Source organism: Armigeres subalbatus, chromosome 2, assembly GCF_024139115.2.
Source record: "Armigeres subalbatus isolate Guangzhou_Male chromosome 2, GZ_Asu_2, whole genome shotgun sequence".
NCBI classification, from domain to species: Eukaryota; Metazoa; Arthropoda; class Insecta; order Diptera; family Culicidae; genus Armigeres; species Armigeres subalbatus.
This window is the reverse complement of record NC_085140.1, coordinates 321,995,159-322,018,565: the sequence shown is the minus strand read 5'-3', so window position 1 is coordinate 322,018,565 and position 23,407 is coordinate 321,995,159. Positions and strand designations below refer to the sequence as shown.

General features: G+C 36.9%; 1 protein-coding gene across 2 annotated transcripts in view; it reads left to right on the top strand.

Annotated features, from left to right (window-relative positions):
* The first annotated feature begins 2,487 nt into the window (after positions 1-2,487).
* LOC134212677 (ankyrin repeat domain-containing protein 13C) overlaps positions 2,488-23,407 on the top strand; it is a 55,062-nt gene continuing 34,142 nt past the window's right edge. The window contains exons 1-2 of one of the 2 annotated variants that reach the window (XM_062690731.1): positions 2,488-2,905; positions 19,578-19,619. In XM_062690731.1, the coding sequence (XP_062546715.1) occupies positions 2,794-2,905; positions 19,578-19,619 (154 nt within the window). In that variant the 5' untranslated portion in view covers positions 2,488-2,793. The remainder of the gene's footprint in view (positions 2,906-19,577; positions 19,620-23,407) is intronic. The other variant, XM_062690732.1, reaches the window with a different exon arrangement.

The window sequence follows — 23,407 nt, the reverse complement described above, 5'->3', positions numbered from 1 at the left end:
AGAAACTGCAAAGTTTTGCGTAGTTTTGCAAAACCAACAAAATGGCTACTAGGGTGGTTCAAAAATTCGATTTGGCTCGACAGTGCTCATCTGATTCTTTACCATGTTCTGAGTGTCCTCTGAAAATTTGAGTTCATTTGGATTAAAACTGATTTAGCACAATCCGTTTCAAGTTATCATGCAAATTAGTATGGGGAAATTTATTTTTTCATTATACTGTTAATTACGCTTCCTCATCAGGCGCATGTTAAAAGAAAACTTACATAGCTAAAAGGAATACTCAACAGCTTTCACTCAGTGAAAACCGCATGTTGATTAATCATCCCAATAATTAGTAATCGCTTTTAAGACAGGTTGCGAATTTTTAGTCATGATCGTTAAACTTCTTTGAGGGCATCACTGAAATGTGCAATGTTCTTCTTCTTCTTATTAGAATTACATCCCCACACTGGGACGCCTCGCAGCTTAGTGTTCATTAAGCACTTCCACAGTTATTAACTGCGAGGTTTCTAAGCCAGTTTACCATTTTTGCATTCGTATATCATGAGGCTAACACGATGATATTGTATGCCCAGGGAAGTCGAGACAATTTCCTATCCGAAAATTGCCTTTTGTTAAAGTGAACTAAATAAAATTATTGAGAAGTTTTAGAGCGAGATATCTTTTTCATCTTAATTACTTGGACTAATGAAAATCCAAGTAATTGAGAACTTTCAATTTTAATCTCATCCAGTGGTTTATCATCACTGGGGAGAACTTTCAAGACGACTTTGAACAATCGCTCAGTTTTGTCGTCGTATGTGAAGAATTTATGCCACTTCTCAGTTAAATACTGAAGAAGACGTTTGCGATCTTCAAATGATCCCGGCAAAACGCGGCAGTCACCCTTCATGGCAATCTGAAATGAAACCTTGATCCGCTGAAGGTTACTCAAAATCTCATTGCTGTAGCTAGAAAATTCGGCAACAGATACAACAATTGGCGGAATCCTTTGCCTTTTTGCATGGATCGAATCACTAGAGGCTAGAGGTAGATTCGATTTGCACAATTTCGTCATGAATCAAATCGAACTGATTGCTCAGTTCGATAGGAGAAGCATTATTTTGAATGTTAGAGTTAGAATGAATATCTGAAGTCTCCAGCTTCCTTCTATTTTTCCGCGCTTTGGAAGGACGGTCTTAAAAGCTTGTTTCTTAGAAGGAAGTGGAGAATTCAGCGATTCTTGTTTTTATTAATGCTCATTGCTGAGCGTGGAGACGTGACCTTCTAAGAGGTTTTTTTTCAGAACGGTGTCCCTGCAGGATTACCACCGCTTGTCGGAATTTTACTTCCGCAAACGGGTCCAACGTAGAACGAAGGCACTGGTCCAAGCAAAGATCGTAACGGGATCAGTAAGTACAAATAGTGCTAAGAAACACTGTTGAAATTAAAATAGCTTCGGGTAGTATTGAAAGCTTCCTTCAGCAAAGAGAGAAAAGAACCGCACAGTACAAGAGCACAAGGCGGTGTGACAAACAAACAGCGGTCACAGACAAACAGACGTAACACTTCCAACAAGTTCATCGCTCATTAATTATTTCGGGTGATTCTCCCGGAAGAGGCGCTAGTAGTCGACCAATCTAGCATTTTACCTTCTAATCATCAAACGCCCAAAGCGTCGCCTTTCCTTGCATCAAAGCATGCGCATCTTGGTGAGACGCAACCAGAAAACAAAATAAATAACAAACTCATTATTTAGTGTCATTCGTCTTCCTTAATTTATGGCAGTGCCGGGCTACGAAGTTAAATTTAAATGAAAATTAAAAGAGTTAACTAGTTCAGGATTCTATGTTTATCTTTGGGCTGACACTGCACCTGCAAAGAGCCGCATGGTACATCTTACATGGTGAGAGGGGGGCTTAAAAAGTCTTCCTTTATGAATGATTCAAAATAATTAAACTTCAATTTGAACTCTGTGTTATCTGGCCTTTTTGAAATATGAACTCTATCCCTGAATAAATCAAAAAAATTGTAAAACATTGAAAAATCCCGGGATGCGATTCATCCCGAATCCCGGGGCAGTGAAAGTGGCTGGCAAATGTAAGCTCTAATGTACAATCTAGAAAAAAAAAGTCTTGAAATTGTACCCAATACTCATTTTTCAAATTTTACAAATAAATTCTTTGATTCTTATATTTGAATTTTCCGTATGGACTATGTATAACTTTTTTTTTTAATTCTTTATTATAGTGATTTTTAAGTAAGTACAAAGTTCATCACTTAAGTGGACTGTAACAAAATGTCAAACTGTCTAATCAAACCTTAATATTACTTGCGTCAAAACTTGAACACAATATTATTACATTCCCCTGCTGCAAACAGCTTGCTCACTAAACCGACGTTCGAGTGTGCGCACTGGCAAACCTCAAATTTCCTTCAGTTTTGATCCATTCGATAACTACCTGCGTTGCTTTCCCCTGACCTTCACCTTCCCGTCTACCTTGTTCGTCCCAGAAAAGTCCCATCAAGCACCGAATCGGTGAGAGTGCCTACCCATGTTGGGCTATTGGCATTTGGTTACCTTCCTCATAGTGTCTAGTAGTGAGTAAGTTGGGAGAGTCGCACGCAGGCAGCCACCACCAGTCTCAGACAGACAGACCAAGAACCCAATCCCAAAAACAACCTCAAGCAGCAAAGCTAGAACCACCTTCTCTGGCCCCCGTTATCTAGATGTGTGCATCGACGAGTTGCAGTTTTGTTTTGCAGTAGGAAAATGTTTTCATTCATCTGCACCACCAGAAGCAGGCGAAAGTAATGTCCGACGACGAGTGCCCGTACCCACTGCATCAGTGCGTTTTCAAGGGAGACACTCGGAAACTGTCCCAACTTCTGCGGTCGCACGAACCTTCGGAAAAGGACAAACATGGTGAGTGGTTTTTTCCTGGCTGGGCTCTGACGGGGAAGAAAAAGTTGTGCTCGCTGTGGTCGTGTGGTTTGTGGGAATTTATTGCGCCCACTTCGTGTCATTCGATCGTTGTCATCGTCGTCGTCCGTGCTGTGGTTTGAATTTCCAATCCAAAATGTATAAATACCTTCCGACCAACCTACCTACCTACCAAGCGCACATCATCAGAAACTGAAGGAAAAACTTCATGCATCGATAATCGTAGACGACGAGTGTTGCGAGGTATCAACGCTTACCCCCACCTCCCCCAAAGGCGCTTACTATCGAGTAGTTCTGTTTTCACCCCACAAACAACGTGCGTAAGGGTGTGCGATACGGGGTTTATCAAAGGCAGTTATCACTATTAGTCAATTATAAAATTCTGTGTGGCCATACATTTTCAGGGCGTACTTCCATTGAATGGCCTGTTTGTTATATATCAGATATAAAAGCAAACACCTACACAGGCGTAACATTATCGACGGCTAGTGAATCATAATTTGAACGACTCGAGTGCAAAACAAGTAACAAAAAAAGCCTCCCACAATGCTTTGTTTGTTCATTGGATGAGAGTAAAATAACATAATAACAAAATTTAGTTGCAAAAGTTTTGCATCGCAATATTTTTATTGCTTTGTGAACGTAATCTATTCTCATGTTTTTCATGTTACACCTGTTATCTAAATGTCTATGAAACCTACAAAAATAACATTAAAATTCTTAAGTATTAAATAATAAATATCGTATTGTGCTCAGGTTCTGACGGACACTTCAAAAGTTTGAATTGATGGGCATGAGCATTCTGATCGTGCAATTCGTACACAGTTGCTATTCCGTGACTAATTAGGAATCTATGACAAAAGGTCGAAAGACAAAAGGTCGAAAGGACAAAAGGTCGAAAGACAAAAGGTCGAAAAGACAAAAGGTCGAAAGGACAAAACGTCGAAAGGGACAGAAGGTCGAAAGGACAAAAGGTCGAAAGGCACAGAAGGTCGAATGGGACAAAAGGTCGAAAAGGGAAAAGGACAAAAGGTCGAAAAGGACAAAAGGTCGAAAGGGACAAAAGGTCTATCCAGAACAAGTTGATAACAAAATGGGTGTATTCCGAAAGAATTTATGAAATCTATTTAGAGGAACTGCTCCGTTTTCCATCTCACTGAACATATATTCATCTTGAAGCGGGCTTGGTAGTCATATGGCTACTGCTTCTGCCTCATACGCAGGAGGTTGTGGGTTCAATCCCAGGTCCGTTCCATTCTCCTACTTTGTATCTTTCTCTTTATTTCTCATGTTCTAGCAATCGCTAGAACTGGAAATGGACTTCTATACCGTTTCCATTACTATTCCTATACCTTCAACTTGAGTATTCTACCAGTAATCTGCTAAAATTGGAAATGAACTAATAGAGCTCGTTTCCTACATACAATTAGAAATTCCATCAGTTACCTTCTCGTATCTATCACATTGGCCGCTCGTTAACCAAGACGGACCTCTGCCTCTCCAACCTAACCTAGAAATTCCAACAAATTCCGCATGAACTCGTGGCAAGTGCAGAGGTATATTCGGCTTGCAGTGGGCGAGTGATTGCATTATCATTTCCTTCCCCTTCCCTACATTGACTTGCATTCTGACGCCAGTATGACCTAACAAATGAGATCACCAGTACTTGTACATTGAAGATGTGTGCTAGTCCCAAGCAAACATCTGTTGGTTCCCTGTGCAAGAACAGCTGATCTCGTCATAAGGGAGTAGCAACTACGAGCAGTCTATCAAGCTCAAGCTCAAGCTCAAGCTCACTGAACATATATTCATCTCATCGCAAAACAAAGAAATACAGCACCAATCTCGTCGCTTCTTTTTGCTAACACGTGTGCTCACTGTTCAGCAGTGAGCAGCAAAAAATCCAAAAATAAGAAACAAACCAAATTTCTTTTCATTGCTTTGTTTTTGATGGGATGGAAATAGGAGCTATGGGATGAAGTGTCGAACCGTTCCCCTACCTTCAGGCAGAAATAATTCACTCATCTAATCAATCAAAGTAGAAGAATGAGCAATTTTAAAAGAAGGAGTAATAACTGTAAAACAATATTATGAATATCTGAATAGCTCTGATAGAGATAAAAAAGATTGTTGATAAGAAATGAATAAACTTGTATTTCACGAGACAGACGTGTCCTATACAAGTGGTAAAAAATGCTCTTTTATTTTTCACTATTTTTATCATTCAAATAAAATTCATCCAATGAGTGCAAATAATACATAAATATCTAGGTTTTCTGAATGTCACTTCGATCTGTCAAAATAGTGGACGCCGTAGCTACGCAGACGCACGCTTTGAGAATACACCGCGTATTACGCAAGATTGATTCTCTCCGTTTCAGTTTCTTGTCTACTTCAAGCTTTTGTCCCTTTCGACCTTTTGTCCCGTTCGACGTTTTGTCCTTTCGACCTTTGGTCCTGTTCGACGTTTTGTCCTTTCGACATTTTGTCCCATTCGACGTTTTGTCCTTTCGGCCTTTGGTCCTGTTCGACGTTTTGTCCTTTCGACCTTTTGTCCCATAAGACGTTTTGTCCTTTCGATCCTTTGTCTGTTTCGACTTTTTGTTCTTTTCGACCATTTGTTTCTTCGACCTTTTATCTTTCGACTTTTTATCTTTCGACTTTTTGTCTTTTCGACCTTTTGTCTTTCGACCTTCTGTCCCTAACCCACTAATTAGAACTTGCGCAATTGGATAGAAAATTAAATTATCGAAGCTATTTATTCTCAATGTACACGTTTCGGAAACTTATGTATTTTCAGTAAAAAAAACGGCGCCGGCCACGTCCTTGAGGCCATAAAGGATTAGAAGAATATTGATGCTACTAGTGGATGAGATCATCTCGATTGTTATGGAATAGGGTAAAGTGTTAGCTACAAAGAATAATACAACTGATTTCACTTGGTATGGGACGGGATTGTATTCATACGAATTGGAATTGTTTTACTCACGTTCCTCTCTATCGACATGAAGTGGTAAACGATAGCATGATTCGACGCGCATTAATTATTTTCCTGCTAATCGATGCAATATTTATTCACTCTAGCCTCTCGCGCCATTACAATGTCTGAAACTCGATGTGCGTATATAAAACATGTGAAAGATTCAGTTCGAATAATGTATTGAGAACCCCTTCCTTCGGAGAGGTTTGATCCCATGACTCCAATACGCTAGACATGTGCATTCCCTACTAAGCTACGAAGGACCTAATAAATTTTACTTCACTCTATGTGGGTGTGAACGAAAACAATAGGGGAGACTGGGGAGACTTGATCCCCTTTTCTGATTTCCGATGTATTACAGTCAAAAATAAATAAACATACGCGATTTTCACACAGACTCTCTAAGAAATATAGTATTTAACTTTACTGATGTATGACAGTCCTTAAATTATTGTTGTTATTGATACACAATCGATTTTTTGGAGTGCTGTCAAAAATCGGCTTTTAAAATATTCGGGGGAAATTGATCCCTCTCCAAGAACTTGCTTTGATAAAATTAGAAAGGTGCTCTCAGATTTTTTAAATATTTCTCCTTCAAAATACGCGGAACTTTTGAATTGCTGTGCGAATACATGAACGATTTTTGTTATTGAATTCTGTCGTGACCGGACTAGGTTCCTAAGCTCGACCGTTCGCCGCAACAATACTCAGCAAAGTGACTTCCGTCGTCGATTCGTTCTGACACGAACTCGAGAAAACCAAAAACATTTTTGCGTTACCATGGAGCTAAAATTAGCTCAATACACGTTGATTCGAGTAACTCAATAAATGAGTGCATATCATTAGAACATATGTCAAATGCAGATTTCAAGGGATTGGTGATAAAGAATTTTATCATAACATCTAATGCCAATCTTATCCACTACATTCTCCCCCTCCTCTACTCTTGAGGTGTTTTATTGCAAATTTCATTGAGGTGCCCCCATTGCAAATATCTTTGATCCTAGATAAACATTATTATCCAATTCTTATGAATCAATCTTAGATTAAAAATATGACAATCCAATCTAAATCCCATCCAAACCCAATCCGCATCCAGTCCGAATTAAATCCAAATCCAATTCAAAATCAATCCGAATTCAGTCCAATCCAAATCCAATCCAAATTCTGATTCAATCCAATTCCAATCCAATCCAAAACAAATCCAAATCTAATCGAAAGCCAATCCAAATATAATCAAATCCAAATTAAATCCAAATCCAGATTCAATCCAATTCCAATCCAATCCAAATCAAATCGAAATCCAATCCAAATATAATCCAATCTTAATTTAATCCAAATTCAATCCAAATCCTATCCAAATTCAAATCCAACTCAAAATTGAATCCAAATAAACTCTAATCCAATCCAAATTCAATCCAAATCCAAACCAAATTCAAATACAATCCAAATTCAATCCAAAACCAATCTAAATAAAATCTAATCCAAATCCAATCCAAATTCAATCCAAATTTATTCGAAAGCCAATCCAAATATAATCAAATCCAAAATCAATCCAAATCCAATCCAAATCCAGATTCAATCCAATTCCAATCCAATCCAAATCTAATCGAAATCCAATCCAAATATAATCCAATCTTAATTTAATCCAAATTCAATCCAAATCCTATCATATTCAAATCCAACTCAAAATTGAATCCAAATAAACTCTAATCCAATCCAAATTCAATCCAAATCCAAACCAAATTCAAATACAATCCAAATTCAATCCAAAACCAATCTAAATAAAATCTAATCCAAATCCAATCCAAATTCAATCCAAATTTATTCGAAAGCCAATCCAAATATAATCAAATCAAAAATCAATCCAAATCCAATCCAAATCCAGATTCAATCCAATTCCAATCCAATCCAAATCTAATCGAAATCCAATCCAAATATAATCCAATCTTAATTTAATCCAAATTCAATCCAAATCCTATCCAAATTCAAATCCAACTCAAAATTGAATCCAAATAAACTCTAATCCAATCCAAATTCAATCCAAATCCAAACCAAATTCAAATACAATCCAAATTCAATCCAAAACCAATCTAAATAAAATCTAATCCAAATTCAATACAAATCAAATCCAAATCCAATTCAAATTTAATTCAAATACAATCCAAATCCAATCCGAATCCAGTCCAAATTAAATCCAAATCCAATCCAAAATCAATCCGAATGCAGTCCAATCCAAATCCAATCCAAATCCAGATTCGATCCAATACCAATCCAATCCAAAACCAATCCAAATCTATTCGAAAGCCAATCCAAATATAATAGAATCCAAATTCAATCCAAATCCAATCCACATCCAGATTCAATCCAATTCCAATCCAATCCAAATCCAATCCAAAACTAATCCAAATCCAATCCAACTCCAATCCACATTCAATCCACATCCAATCCAAATACAAATAAAATCCAGTCCAAATAAAATTTAATCCAAATTCAATCCAAATCAAATCCAAATCTAATTCAAATTCAATTCAAATCCAATCCAAATCTAATCAAAATCCAGATTCAATATAATTCCAATCCAAATTTAATCAAAATTCAATCCAAATCCAATCCAAATTCAATCGAACCCCAATCCAAATCTAATCGAAATCCAATCTAAATCCAATCAAAATTCATTCCAAATTCAATCCAAATCCTATCCAAATCCAATCCAATTTTATTCCAAACCCAATCCAAATCCAAATCCAATCCAAACTCAATCCAAATCCAATACAATCACAAATCCAAAAAATCAATTCAAAACCAACCGAAATCCAATCCATATTCAATCCAGATCCAATCCAAATCCAGTCCAAATAAAAAATAAAATCTAATCCAAATCCAATCCAATACAAAACTAATCCAAAAGTTCAATCCAAATCCAATCAAAAATCCATTCCATTTCCAGTCCAATTTTTATTTTTCTCATTGTGGCATATTTTTTTTTCATCCTCTGCCCTTCCTTCGAAGGACGCTAGCATTCCTCATTGTTTTTCATTTTGCTAACTTTTTTTGCCTTTAATTTTTGTTTTTCTCAATGTGCCATCTGAAAATTATTTTATCATAACATCTAATGCCAATCTTATCCACAACAAATTCGACAGCATATGCAATTTAAAAATTTGAGGAGAGTTGATCCTCTTTCTATGATATCTACGCAATCAATATTTTTTCCTACCAACCCTTCATCAAATCTGTCATCACTCCAATAAAATGCCAATATCTTTGCCTAATAAACACTACTCTTTTCGCGGTTTTGAACATAACATTATGTATTGAATTCTTCACGATCTGAACAAGTTAGATAGTTCTTAATCATAAATTGTGCCGTCTAACTGCAAATCACAGTTTATGGGCGTTTCTGCATACTTTTTTGCATTTAAACTTCCAACGAGTTTAGCACCGCCCAAACGTTGACCGATTTTTCTAAAATTTTGTCCAGAGCATCAGGGCATTAAATAGAACCGAATAAGAGGGCGTCCCATCAAGAAATTTGAAAAAGTTTTTTCATACTAATTTGAGCCACCCTAGTCCCCAATTTAGGCAATAGCTTCAAATCCAAATATCCTAAGACTTCGATAGAATGCTGACATTTTCATCAGTACAGATCATCAAGCATATTTTTGGCTTTGTGCTGTGAAAAAAAGAAAGCATTTGGTCATTGTTATGAGAAGTTGTTCAAATTTTACGTAGCCAATAAAAAAAATTTTAGGAGGGTCAATACATACAAACCACCCTGCAGAATAAATAAGGTTGTCAATCCAAAAAAATAACTCACCACATAAAAATCATTTGTCTAGAGTATCTATAGTAAAAAATATGAAAGGTTATGTACAAGACACGACCGCCCAACGTAAACTACGTAGCATAGTTTGGTGCATTGAGGAATGTAGTTATATTTTAAGATAATTTATTCGATTACGTATGTCACTGGTTTAGAACAAAATTACCATAACTTGAAATATAAAAAAAAAAATTGGTCACCGTAGTCAGGGGTGACGTCAGAGCCCTCACCGACAGTCTAGAGGTCGGATAACAAAATCGTTCAAAAAGGTCACACATTCTCACCCCAGGTGACTCGTTGCACAGTGGCGGGCCCTCATTAAAATCCCGGATAAAACCTGAGATTGCGTTCAAAACTTCCCCACAGAGTACTTTTGAAAAGTTTAATTCATTTTGAGGTTAAAAAGGTTATCCGACATACTTTATGTTATCCAAGGGCTTCCGCAAGCCCAGGCCTTAGGATCTAGAACAAAAACAGCGTCCTCATTCAAACATTGTACAAGTCAATTTCCCGCTTTGGCGCGGCTATGCGCAATTCACCACACTAACCACCGGATAGTAGACAAAAAAAAAGATTTTAATACATAATACCAGATCTTTTCGAATCTTTCCCAAAAAAGTTTAACCAAATTTCATTTCCTCATACATATTCGTTCAGGAGACACTTTTCGGAATGAACTTTAACAAGACACCAAAAATTAAATATACAAGCTACAATCAAAAAATTTTGGAACTAGCTGATTCAATATATATGTTAAATTAAAAAGATATGGGCTTCACGAAAATCACGAAAAAAAATGAGGTTTGTCTCCCCGACGACGGTATGGTAACATAAAATTTTAACTTCAAAACCCCAAGTGGTAATGATGCTTTTCGCGATTCCAACTGTTGCATTCGACTTAGAGTAGACTTGAATCTGGAGCAAAATAGAACAAACTCGATTTTGCCCATTTTGACTTTATTCGTGTAATTTTCTCCACAGGAGCTTGAATTCATTTGTAATCTTCATCCTCAGTGCGGAAACCAATGAAGGGTGCTGAAACGCCAGTGTTCAGAATATGAGTCATGTTCGGGATTTGAGTCAGAACGGTACCAAAAACCAAGTCATTCGGAGCAAAATTGTTCAAATATCACCCTTCGACTTCTTCTTCTTTTTTTTTTAGTTGCATTTATTCATCAATAATCTAGGAAATGTTTTCTGGGAAACGTCAAATTCGATTAAATGTTTTCGGGAAAATGTAATCTTCAAGGAAATGTTGAATTCGAAGAAATGTTTACAATGGATCAATCGCCGCGAAATTGCTGGTGGGGATTCTCATCGATTTGTTTTCGGCGAAAAATGACAAAACCAAAACTTTGCCAGACTGTCCGGACGTTTTGGTCGATTTACTGGCCTTCGACCATCTTCTGCGGACACTAAAAATCACATATATTGTTAGAAAGCACATTGAATTTTACAAAATAATAACATACAATCTTCCAGTCACTTATTTTCTAACAGACAGCCATTACTACTAACTATTGACAAACATAAACAAAGTACAATCTTTACATTCTAAGTGCTATTGGTATTAGTTCTAAGTTTGCTAATAATAGAGTTGTACGCATTTTTAAAATTTGCTGAGTCTTTTTGCTTATTTACTACATTTTCGTCTCCTTTAATCTTAATGTAAAATGTTTCTGCAGTCAGTCTTGTGTTGCTTTTGCTTATTTTGTCAAGTATTTTGGTTTTTTAAGTCAAAAATATGTCCCTCTTCTTTAGTGTGCTGTGATAAACCTGTACTGGGAATGTGTTTTGTTTTCACATTGTATTTATGCTGATCCAGGCGTTTATATAAAAACTGGCTAGTTCCACCGATGCACGATTTTTCACATGCACCGCACGGTATATCATACACTAAATTTGTACCGTCGTGTGGGGCTTCTTTTGACAAATCGGGGGCTACTTTGGACATTTTAAAACAAGAATTATTTCGTAAATTATTGTCAAATTGCGATTATCACCATTTGGGTGTCTTATTGATAGCTGGATGGCAAATTTCTGTTACAAATTTGGTATTTTTTTGTTAATTTTTTTTAGAAAATCAAAAATACAAAGTAGCCCCCGGAGTCAAAAGAAGCCCCGCACGACGGTATTTTTGTTTTTTGGTATTACGTCTTTGGTTTTCGTAAATAACACATCTTTACCGGTTTGTAAGCTACTTTATAGTCATGTTGTCTCAAATATCTCGATAGTTTTTCTCCTAGTCCTTTTATGTACGGAATAGTTGCAAAATTGTTTGTTGAGCTCTCTCTGTTTTGCTTTTGTAATGAATTATACATATTGTGTAACCTTTCCCTAATTACTTTTTCCACTAGAAAACACGGGTAATTATTATTCTTGAAAATTTGCTTAACAGTTTTAGCGTGTTTTCTCGGTACTTAGCGTGTGTCAATTTTAATGCTCTATCAACTAAAGCTACGATGCTGTTCTTTGTATGCACGAAAGGGCTCACCGATGCGTAATCCGGTTGTATGACATTCGCCAGAAAGTCATTTGCCAGAAGGCCTTTTGCCAGAATCAATTTATCAGAATGGACCATTCCCCAGAAAGTCGTTTGCCAGAATGCACCATTCCCCAGAAAGCCATTCGCCAGAATGTACCATTCCCCAGAATGGACCATTCCCCAGAATTGGTCATCACCACGCGTTTGCCCAGTATGCGCAATAATTCTTAACGCCATGAACTTTTGGCATAACTATGAACAGCGTTAAAAGAGATGGTCATTTGGCATAAGGGACATTTTTTATAATTTTGCTTTGTTGTTGTCGATAATAGAATTGAAAATACCTAATCTGTACTTAAGACGTATGCATACATAAGCCGAGTATAGCAGCTTGCCTAGATTGAGCCAAAAATGGCGGATGTGATCCTTTCTTTCAAAATTTTTTAATAGGTGTTTGGTATTGGCTATTTAATAGGTGTTTGCCCGGATTCAGGCAATGGTGGGTGCGATCCCTTCTTTCAAAATAAGTGCTTCCCGGATTAAGGTAATGGTGGATGTGACTCCTTCTTTAAAATTAGGCGCAATGGTTGATGTAATTCCTTCTTTTAAAGTAGGCGCTTGCCCGGATTGAGGCAATGGTGGATGTAATCCCTTCTTTAAAAGCAATCGCTTGCCGGGAGTAAGGCAACGGTGGATGTGAACCCTTCTTTAAACATAGGCGATTGTCAGGATTAAAACAATGCAATGGTGGATATGATACCTTTTTTGAAATTAAGCGCTTGCCCGGGTTAAGACAATGGTGGATGTGAACCTTTCTTCAAAAATAGGTGTTTGCCAGGATTAAGGCAATGGTCGATATGATCCCTTCTTCAAAAAAGGCGCTTTTCCGGATAAGGGTAATTGTGCATGTGAAATTGTGCATGTGTAATTCATTTTTTAAAAGAAGGCGCTTACTCGGATTAAGGCAATGGAGAATGTAATCCCTTCTTTAAAAGTAGGCGTTTGCCACAAATGAAGCAATGGTGGATGTGATTCCTTCTTTAAAAATAGGCGCTTGTCCGAATTAAAGCAAAGGTGGATGTGATCCCTTCTTTGAAAATAGGCGTTTGTCAGAAATGAAGCAATGGTGAATATGATCCATTTCTTGAAAAAAAGGTGCTTGCTCCGATTAAGGCAAGGATAGATGTTATCCGGATGTCCTCCTTAGCCTAGCGGTAAGATGCACGGCTATAAAGCAAGACCATGCTGAGGGTGGCTGGGTTCGATTCCCGGTGCCGGTCTAGGCAATTTTCGGTTTGGAAATTGTCTCGACTTCCCTGGGCATAAAAGTATCATCGTGTTAGCCTCATGATATACAAATGCAAAAATGGTAACTTGACTTAAGCCCCAAACGCAATACAACGGAACGGCGACGGAAACGGAAAATCTGACAGAAAATATATGGGCTAACTGTCAAATTTGCCGATTCCGTCGCCGTTCCGTTGTATTGCGTTTGGGGCTTTAGAAACCTCACGGTCAATAACTGTGGAAGTACTGAATGAACACTAAGCTGCGAGGCGGCTATGTCCCAGTGGGATGTAATGCCAATGAAGAAGAAGATGTTTTTCCTCCTTTAAACGTAGGTGGTTGCCCGTGTCCGTGTTTGAATATGTCAATTGTGCATATGATTCCTTCTTTAGGAATAGACATTTTGCCTAGACTTGTAGATATAACTTCTTCAATGAAAGCAAATGGCGTCTAGTATGGCTTAAAATGATATTATCCAATTGTAGATATGATTTAATTTTTGAAATAAAATCTGCGTCCGGAATGAGACGAAGAAATATGATATCCATTCGTAAACAGTTTGTTTGTATTAGACAAATATGATTTTTTTTTATATATAGGATCTATCTTTCTGAAAATTGTCTAATATGTTGAATAATCCCTTTTATGAAAATTAATTATACCGCAAATCCCTTCATTACTAAATAATGCCGAATCCATTTTTTTTCTATTCTTAAGCCATCAATAATTATTGGAATTTCCAGTTTTACTATTTCTAGGGAATGGTACATTCTGGCAAATTACATTCTGGCAAATGGTCTATTCTGGAGAATGGCTTTCTGGCATATGGTCCATTCTGGCAAATGGGTTTCTGGCAAAAACCATTCTGGCAAATTGATTCTGCCAATTGTTTTTCTGGCAAATGTCATACAATCCGTAATCCAAATATCCGAAACGTCCGGACAGTATGGCAAAGTTTTGTTTTGTCATTTTTCGCCGAAAACAAATCGATGAGAATCCCCACCACCAATTCGAAGAAATGTTTTCTATGAAATGTTATTTTTGGGAAAACGTCATCTTAAGAGAAATGTCGAATTCGAGGAAGTTTTCGGCGAAATGCTTTTTTCAGGGTATATTCGCGGAGATGTCATTTTCAAGGTAATCGAGGATTTGTTTTCGAGGAAATGTCGTTTTCGGGAAAATGTTGTTTTCAAGGAATTGACAAATTTGAGGATATGTTTTTGGTGCTTTTGATGAGCTTTCTCGGGAAAAGGTCGTTTATAGAAAAATGTCGTATCCGACAAAATGTTTTCTGGGAAATGTCAATTTTGAGAAAATGTCATTTACAGAGAAATGTCATTTTCGAGGAAATGTTGTCGTGAAAATGTCATTTCCGAGGAATTGTTATTTTCTGAGAAATTTCATATTCAAGAAAATGTTTTCGGAGAAATGTCATTTTCGGGAAAATGTCATTTTCAGTATAATGTTATAATTGAGGAAATGTTTTCAAGAAAATATCATTTTTGGGAAATGTCATTTTCAGAGAAATGTTGTATTCGAGGAAATGTTTTCTGGGCAATGCCTTTTTCAGGATAATATTTTCGGGGAGATGTCATTTTCAAGAAAATGTCATTTTCAGGGTAATCGAGGAAATGTTTTAGAGGAAATGTCGTTTTCGGAAAAATGTTAGTAAGGAATTGTCAAATTCGAGGAAATATTTTCGTGGAAATGTCATTTTTAGGGTAATATGATTGTTCCCGAAGGAAAAAGATTTTAGAAAGCAGCTGATTTATTTCCAGCAGTGCTCATACTGTAATTTTATTATTCATAAAATCATTGCAAATCACGCCTAAACTAAAATATTGGTTTCCCTTCGGGAACAAATTAAAACATAAACTGGTCTTCGCCCAACAAACTTGCTCCTCTATTTTCAAGGTACCAATAGCCTTACCTCAAGGTGCCAATAGCCGCTACCTTAATGTGGTTCAACGGATCGTATAGCCTTTGAGTTTTGAACTGGAAGCGGCGATTTAATTAAATTTTCGTACTCGTAGCATCCAGATTTCACAAATAGGGGATTTATGGTTTTACGACGCGTGTTGATCATGTCCGCCGCTTTCGCCAGAGTTGTCGCCAAGATCTTATCGTTGAGCTTTCTCCCGTCATCGAGCTCTCGCATCGCCTTTTTCACCGACCGCACAATTCGCTCCCAGACACCTCCCATGTGTGGGGTATCCGGCAGAATGAAATGTCACGCGGTAGATGAGCTGCCCACGATCTCTGCACATTCCCGATTGATGACGTCCATATTCACCATCTCGTTATTTGCTTCGCGAAAGCAAGTGACATGGTCGAAAAAGATTTGGCTTGACTTGCCAAACTTGCTGCGGAAACGAGCGATGGCAATGCGACACGACTCGGTAGTGAGACTGTGCACAACATCTAGGTGGTGCAAACGTACAGCCAAACAGGTGAAAACTGCCACCCAACGTTTTTTTCCTTTCGCCGACCAACCGTGACTTTCACTGGACCCAGGTAATCTAACCCTACGGAGCTGAAGGGCCGAAGGTGAAAAATGACCCGTTCAACTGGCAGTGGCGCAATTCTCGGTGTTCGTGGACGATACTTGTTGACCTTGCACCACATGCACTTGCTCACCATTTGCTGTATCGCCGGACGTATTTTCTGGATTTGAAATCGCTGCCTCATCTTGTTGAATACAGTCCCCGAATTACCGTGTCCGAACTGCTCGTGGTAGTGCTGCATCAACTTCTGCGTTATCGCGTGTGAACGCGACAGGATTATCGGGTGTCGTTTGTCGAAGGAACTTTCCGCGCAATTTGGGAAAAAAAGTCCGCTAAATTATAATACTAGAATGTAAGTTTTGTATATGTTTCGAGGGAATAGTGTCGTGGAAATGTCATTTTCAGGGAAATGTCGCATTCGAAGAAATGTTTTCGGGATAAAGTCATTTTCGAGAAATTGTCATTTTCAGTGTAATGGCATATTCGAGTGAATGTTTTTGGGGAAATGTCATTTTTGAAAAAATGCCCTTTTCAGGGAATTGTCATATCCGAGAAATGTCGTTTACTGGTAAATGTAATTTTCATGGAAATGTCACATTCGAGGAAATGTTTTCGACGAAATCTTATTTTCGGGAAAATGTTACTTTCAGCGAAGAAATAAAATTTTTAGGAAAATGCCATTTTTGAGTGATTGTCATAATCGAATAGATGTTTCGGGGAAATGTCACATTCGATGAAGTGTTTTCGGGAAAATGTCATTCTCAGGGATATGTCATCGACGAAAAGTTTTCTTGGAAATGTCAGTTTCGAAAGTTATTTTCGGAGAAATATCGTTTTCGAAGAAAAGGAAAGTTATTGTCGAGAATTTGCTGTTTTTGGGGAATTTCTGAGAATTGTACAACCTTAAAGAACCTCTTTTTAACTAAAGAATGGAACATTAAAGTTATGTCTAAAGCACATTATGTCTAAGGTTATTATGCTTAAAAAACTGATACATAACTTCGCACTCTACAACACCCACACACATCTTTTATAACTTAATGGCCGTCCTTCCTCCTTTATGATCTTCTGCTAAGGAGAGAGAATTTTTTTTTTTATTCCTATATTTATTTGGTAGGCACTCTGTGTTCTTAACCGCTACTGTGCCGTGATCTACTGTGGTACTCTGCTCTACAGAATCCACAAAGAATCTATTCTTAGATGTCCATAAGTCGCGTGCACAGCGTAGGTCTTTGTTGTCGTTGCCAGTCCATATCATCGTGTGTCCATTGTGTTCATTTATCCATGTGGTGAATCCAGTGATCGTTGCTTTGTTTGGTTGCCATTAATCGAAGTACGTTAGAGGAGTGCCTCCGAGAAGAACAGTTTGGTCAGTCGTCATCAGGATCAGGCAGCCGTATCGGTGAGGCGCATTCCCCAAACGCCACCGTACGGACTGCCCTGCTGGCGACTGACGAAGGTTTGGTGGAGGGGCTGGGAATCGAACCCATGACCATTCGCTTATAAGGCGAACGTGTAGCCAACTACGCTACGGGACCCCCCTATATAGAGAATATGTATGCTAAATTAGGGGGAAATCAGTTGAGATGTTCAGAAGTTACACTGAATTGATAGAGAACTAAACAATACATTAATGTCACGTATTGTGATGACATCGCGGATAGAAGCCATAGGGTATCTGTTCCATTATTAATAACATGATCCTATATCAATAACATTCGCAAAACGGGCAATTTAGGCTCAATTTGTGTCGTGTTTTGTTGTTTTCCGTCGTGCTCACTGCTGAAAAAAATTACAAAAATGAGAAACAAAGCAAATAGCGCACCAATTCTTTGTTTTCGAATGGTATTGATTTGGGTACATGGTATGAATTCAAGGAACAGTTCCCCTACTATCTTATCAACATTTGATATTATTGAGCTATTTTCGTCTTCTCGGGACTCATGTCATGGATTTCAAATGGATGGATGGATTTCAAAAGGTGCCTGGTCAATACACCCCACCTTAACCAAAGACGTTTCATAGCGCTTCATTAGAATTTAGTTTTTTTTTCATTAACATTAATTTTATATCGTATTAACCACTGAGAAAAGTTATTTTGTTGCCCAACTGAGTGTTCCAGTGCAATTTTTGCGGACAGTATGCTAGCGTCGCTCCAGAATGTTGAGCACACAACATTGAAAGTTACATCAAACCTGTAACTTTTTGTATTTTGCTTTTATTTTCATTATGTAATACAAACATACTTCCACATTCACATAGTATGATGGTTTTCCAAATTTTTATAGGTACCAACTGATTTTGTCCCTTTGTTAGTTATAGCTTTCTAGAAATCTAAGGGGGCGTTTTGGCTCTCAAATTTTCTAACTATCTCGAATTAGGTCAAATTAGAGATTTTGTAATCCTTTCGTTTGGATAGCAAATAGTTAAAAATACATTAATGACGGTGGCACTTGATGTGATTTTGCTTATAGTAACATGTTTGAATCGTGTCTAGCTCTGATGAAATCTAAAGAACTTATGATACTTTGTTTACAGTTTTTTTTTCTGATTTCTTTGAACACATTTCAAAAATAGTCATCCGCAGTTTCTTTATTAAATGGATTTATTATGGGTTGAAATGGCTATTACACAACTCCTATTTATGAATTTAGGCTAACAAAATAACGAATTTTCCAATTTCTCTGTTGTTGAACAGTTGAAAAGTGAAGTTACCTGACGCCACCGTGTAAATTAATGAAAATTGGAAAACGATTCATTCTCCATTGTACTACAAATTAATTGCATATTGCTCAGCAATTCACCGTATGAATAATCATTTTTTGTTAAATATCTTGGTTGTGCATATGCATAGCACATGTTTCCGAAATGGACAAATTGATACTAAATTTGTGAAAAAACGTGTCTTGGAGGGACTCGAACTCCCAACCCTACTACATAGAACTTCTATGCATTTATGGGCAGAACTTCGTGTATTTTTGCTTTGCTAATACAAAACTGAAAACTGAAAATCAGAACGGGAGATTAGCGAGGTTGGATTTTTCACGCAATCCGTTCGTTAAACCAAATTTTGCTAGTAGTGCGCTAATAAGTCCTTAATTAGATTAGCGCATAACTGAAGAAGTTAAGTTTAATTTTTAATTTCGCTAGTAAATATAGGATTGGGGATGCTACTTTAAATATCAAACAATTAGTTTTCCTTACATGATTAAAAATCATTACAACCAAGGAAAAACTTGCTGATCTTTTTCTATTTCTAAAGGTGAATTTTTGGAATTCCATTATGTTTATGTTTAGCACTAAATATTATCGATCAACGGCATAGCCCTCGCATACCCTTGAACAGCGCACAACCTTGAAAGAGATGTCTCCTTTTATTGATAAACAAGCCATTAAAAATGTAATATCGGCTCCCTGTACCACCCACCAAGTATTTGAACTGGACCAAAATAGCGCGACGCGAGTACAACTACAATCGTGTTTCCTTCTTCGATGTCTTAGATATCTTTTAACCTATCTATCTGTTTCCATGAATGCAATGATAGAAATGATTTTCTTTATTCTTATTCTAGGCAACACGCCGCTGCACCTGGCAGTTATGCTGGGCCGGAAAGGTAAGTACATCCAAATCCAACCCCGCGAAACTCGGCTTCCGTTTCCCAACCGTAAATCCATCCAAACAAGCGGAATTGCGTGACCGGAAAAACGTTCGCTGAGTCACATTAAGATCTGGGCTGTAAGAAGTACAAGTACAATGCAATCTATTTACGAACGGCGTGGCGAAGCAAGTTTGACGTCGAACATTGTGCTGATAAAAATCGAATCCGATAAAGCGAAGGCGGAGACAATTACAGCAGCAGCGGTGCGTAATGAGTTTGAAAGGAAAGGTGCTTTTACGGTTATTTTAAGATTTATCGGTGATGAACCTTGATAATGTGACTGATGTGACACCAGCATTTGGAAGCAATTGAGCATTACTTCCATTACTTCAGTACTAAAACATGAGTTCTCATTAGTCTATTATTTGTTTTTTTTTTTTCAATGTTCATAATTTTTCTATAACATGAAGTTCATTTAGAGAGTCATTTACTTTCATAGTTTCTATAATCCAATTCCATTCATGTATTATCATATTAAGAGTTGGCAAGCATGTCAAACCTTCAGGGCAGATGATTATTCAAGCATCTTTCATCAGATCTTTCAGCAAATTTCATCAGAAATCTTCCTCAACCAGATATACACCATGAGAAAAAAAAATCACAATTTGTTGCTGCATTTTGAATGAAATGTTATTTGATACCAAATAATTCAGTTACTAAGTGGATACCACACGTCGTGAAGCACGTTTTTGTTCAACGACGTCCGTTTATTAGCATCAATTATTTTTAATAATCACAAATCGCTTCCTTGTTTTGTCGCTGGGTTTATGGATAAAGATGCTGGTGGGTTAAATCTTAGGTGAAATTATTTTCACAAACTTTGAACACCGATATCCATGCTTCGTCTTGAAATGAGGGTTTTTCTGAGGGTTTTGATCGACTGCAATCATGCCAGGTTGTTTTTGACACAATTGATTATCGGTCTGTACTTTTGCTGCTTTAATAATACCATAATTGCAGCATCGAAGAGCTGCTTCCACTGACTGGCACTGTGTCCACTTGAGCTCTTACTTTAAAATTCCCGGTTAAGCGAAAAATGAAACTAACTTAGTTGATATCGACCTATTCTCTACTCCGTCAAAGATATTTTCGGATGTTTATTTTCATTTAATTTCATCTGACTGTTTGGTCTACATGAAAACCTTATTACTTGGTAGTTGGAACATTGTCAGTCATTAAAATATCTTATCAAACCATTCTGAAATCGAAATGTGTTGATGTTAAAATCGAAAAAAATGGCTTCAACGAAGGAAGCGGCGCATCATAGCGATAAAGAGCTGTTGGCGGCATAGTTCGTGCTTTGAACTCCGTCATACGACAAATCTCTAGGCTGAAGTGTACCAGAGGGTGCGTAAAGTTGTATCTTTGTCAGCAAATCAGGCACGTCGTACTCAGAGGCCAATAATTTAGCGATGAAAACTGCTTCAGCCACATTCCCCCGCTTGCCAAAAATATCTAGATCCAGTAAGCAACAACAATCAGCGTATGGTGGAAGATTGAGCGTAGTGCGAAGCGGACAAACTTATGCTGGAAAGCTTCCAACCGAGCCGTCCATGCGGCTAGATGAAGATTCCAAACAACTGAAACAAATTCCAAATGAGACCGCATTATGATATGGAACAACCGCTACTTTGTGGGTATATTATATTCATTATCCTTGCCTCAAAAGATACATTACATATGACGGAAGCCACGCAAAATGACACATCGAAAACACTTGATGATCGTTGATCACTGGGGCACGATAGAGCACGTGACCCACCAAATCTGATGTTTTCCTTGAAATTTAATTACATACGTAAAAATTGCTCTGAAAAACAAATTTTGCTCGTAAATTCTTATAAGAATTCCTTCGAATATAATTTTAGCAATTTCTTTTCAAACTTCTTTCCAAAATCTTTAAGGTTTTGCTTTGGAAATTTGTTTGAGAATTTATTTTTAAATTTCTCCAGGAATTTCTTCGATATATTTTTTTAAATCCCCATAAATTCTTTCCACTCAGGAATGCAGGAATAATTTAGAAAATTACGCCATTTACTCCTTTTGTCATTTCTTCGAAAAATCTTCTGAAGAGGCCTTTGTAAATTCATCCGGATGTTCCTTCGGAACTTCCTCTTGCTTTTAGAAACACCATACAAAATTTCTTTAAAAAATGCCAATTACTCCTAAAATTTTGTTGGAAGATTTTTTCCTGAATTTTATTGAAATATGAAATAGAAAATCCTAAAAGAATTTCCGGAAGAGTTTCTAACGGAAATGTAAATGGAATTTCCAGATGAAATTTCCGACGAAACTCTTGAAGTAATTTCTGAATAATTCCTAAAAGAATGACCGAATGAATTCCTGATTTCCAAAAGAATTTCTAAAGGAATACTCGAAAGCCTTCAGAACTTTCCAATTAAATTTCCGGAGGAGTTTTTCATAAATTTTCTCAAAAAATTCTGGGTGAAATTTTGAAGATATTCCTAAGAGGAATTTCAAAGAAATTTTAAGAATTTCTTCCTAGAGTTTTGGAAGAATTTGTATGATCATGGAATAATTGCTGATGAAAATCATGAAAAAAAAATTGAAAATATGTCGGCATAAATTCCTAAAGCAAGCTCTAAAGAAATTAATAAAGAAATTCAATAAAAGAAGTATTCTAAAGACATTTTGGAAGGTTTTTCGGAAACAATTTTCGTATGAATTACTAATGGAATTTCTGAACAAACAAATTTCGAAAAGATTTTACAAATTTACAAAAAAAAGAATTACCAAAGGAATTTCTAGAAGAATTTCGGGAAAAAATCTCAAATGAATTTGCAAAGGAGTTTTCGAAGGAATCTCTAGAAGCATTTTCGAGGGAACTTACAAATATTTCCTGAAGAAATTTCTGAAGGATTTCTCCTAAAACAATGTCCGGATTTTCCAGAAGAATTCTTCGGGAAATTTCTTAAACATATTGGTAAAGGAAATTCCAAATTAAATTCCGTAGAAATTCCCGACATTCCCGAATTTCTGCAAGAATTTCTTTGGACACGATTTTTTTCCGAATGTCTTGGGATTTCATTTGAAAATCCTCCGGATATTGCATGGGAGATAAATCCAGAAATTTGTTTGGATATTCCTCCTGATATTGCTTAGAGATTTCAAAGGTTTTATAAAAAAAATAATAGATCCTTTTTTTAGGACACCTATTGAAATTGTTTTAGGAGCACCTTTAGAGATTCCTTTAGGAATTTCTTCGTAGCCAATTTTAAGAACTCTGCCAGTACTTTCTCAAGAAATCCCTTTGGAAATTTTAGGAAGAAATTCTAGAAATATCTTCGAAATTTCCCTCAGGTATTTCTTCAGAACTTCCTCCAAGATTTCTTTTAAGAATTCTTTTAGGCATTTTTTCGGTTATTCCTTCGGATGTTTTGGCGATTCTTACAGAACATCCTTTAAACCTTCGTAGTTTCCATTTGAAATTCCTTCGTAATTTCCTTTGCGCATTCTTTCGGAAATTTCTTCAGAAAATCCTTTGGAATTTCTTTTAAGAATCCTTCGTAAATTTAATTCGGAAATTATTTTGGGAAATTCTTTGCGAATTCTTTAGAAATTCCTTACTTCTTTAGAAAATTCTTTGAAATTTCCGATACTTCTCCAAAAAATTACAAATTCCCCTCAGAAGGTTTTACGAAAAAATCCCTGGAGGATTATCCAAATGATCTACAAAGGGTATTTTGTAAATTACTCCTAGTTACCATTTGTATTTGTATATC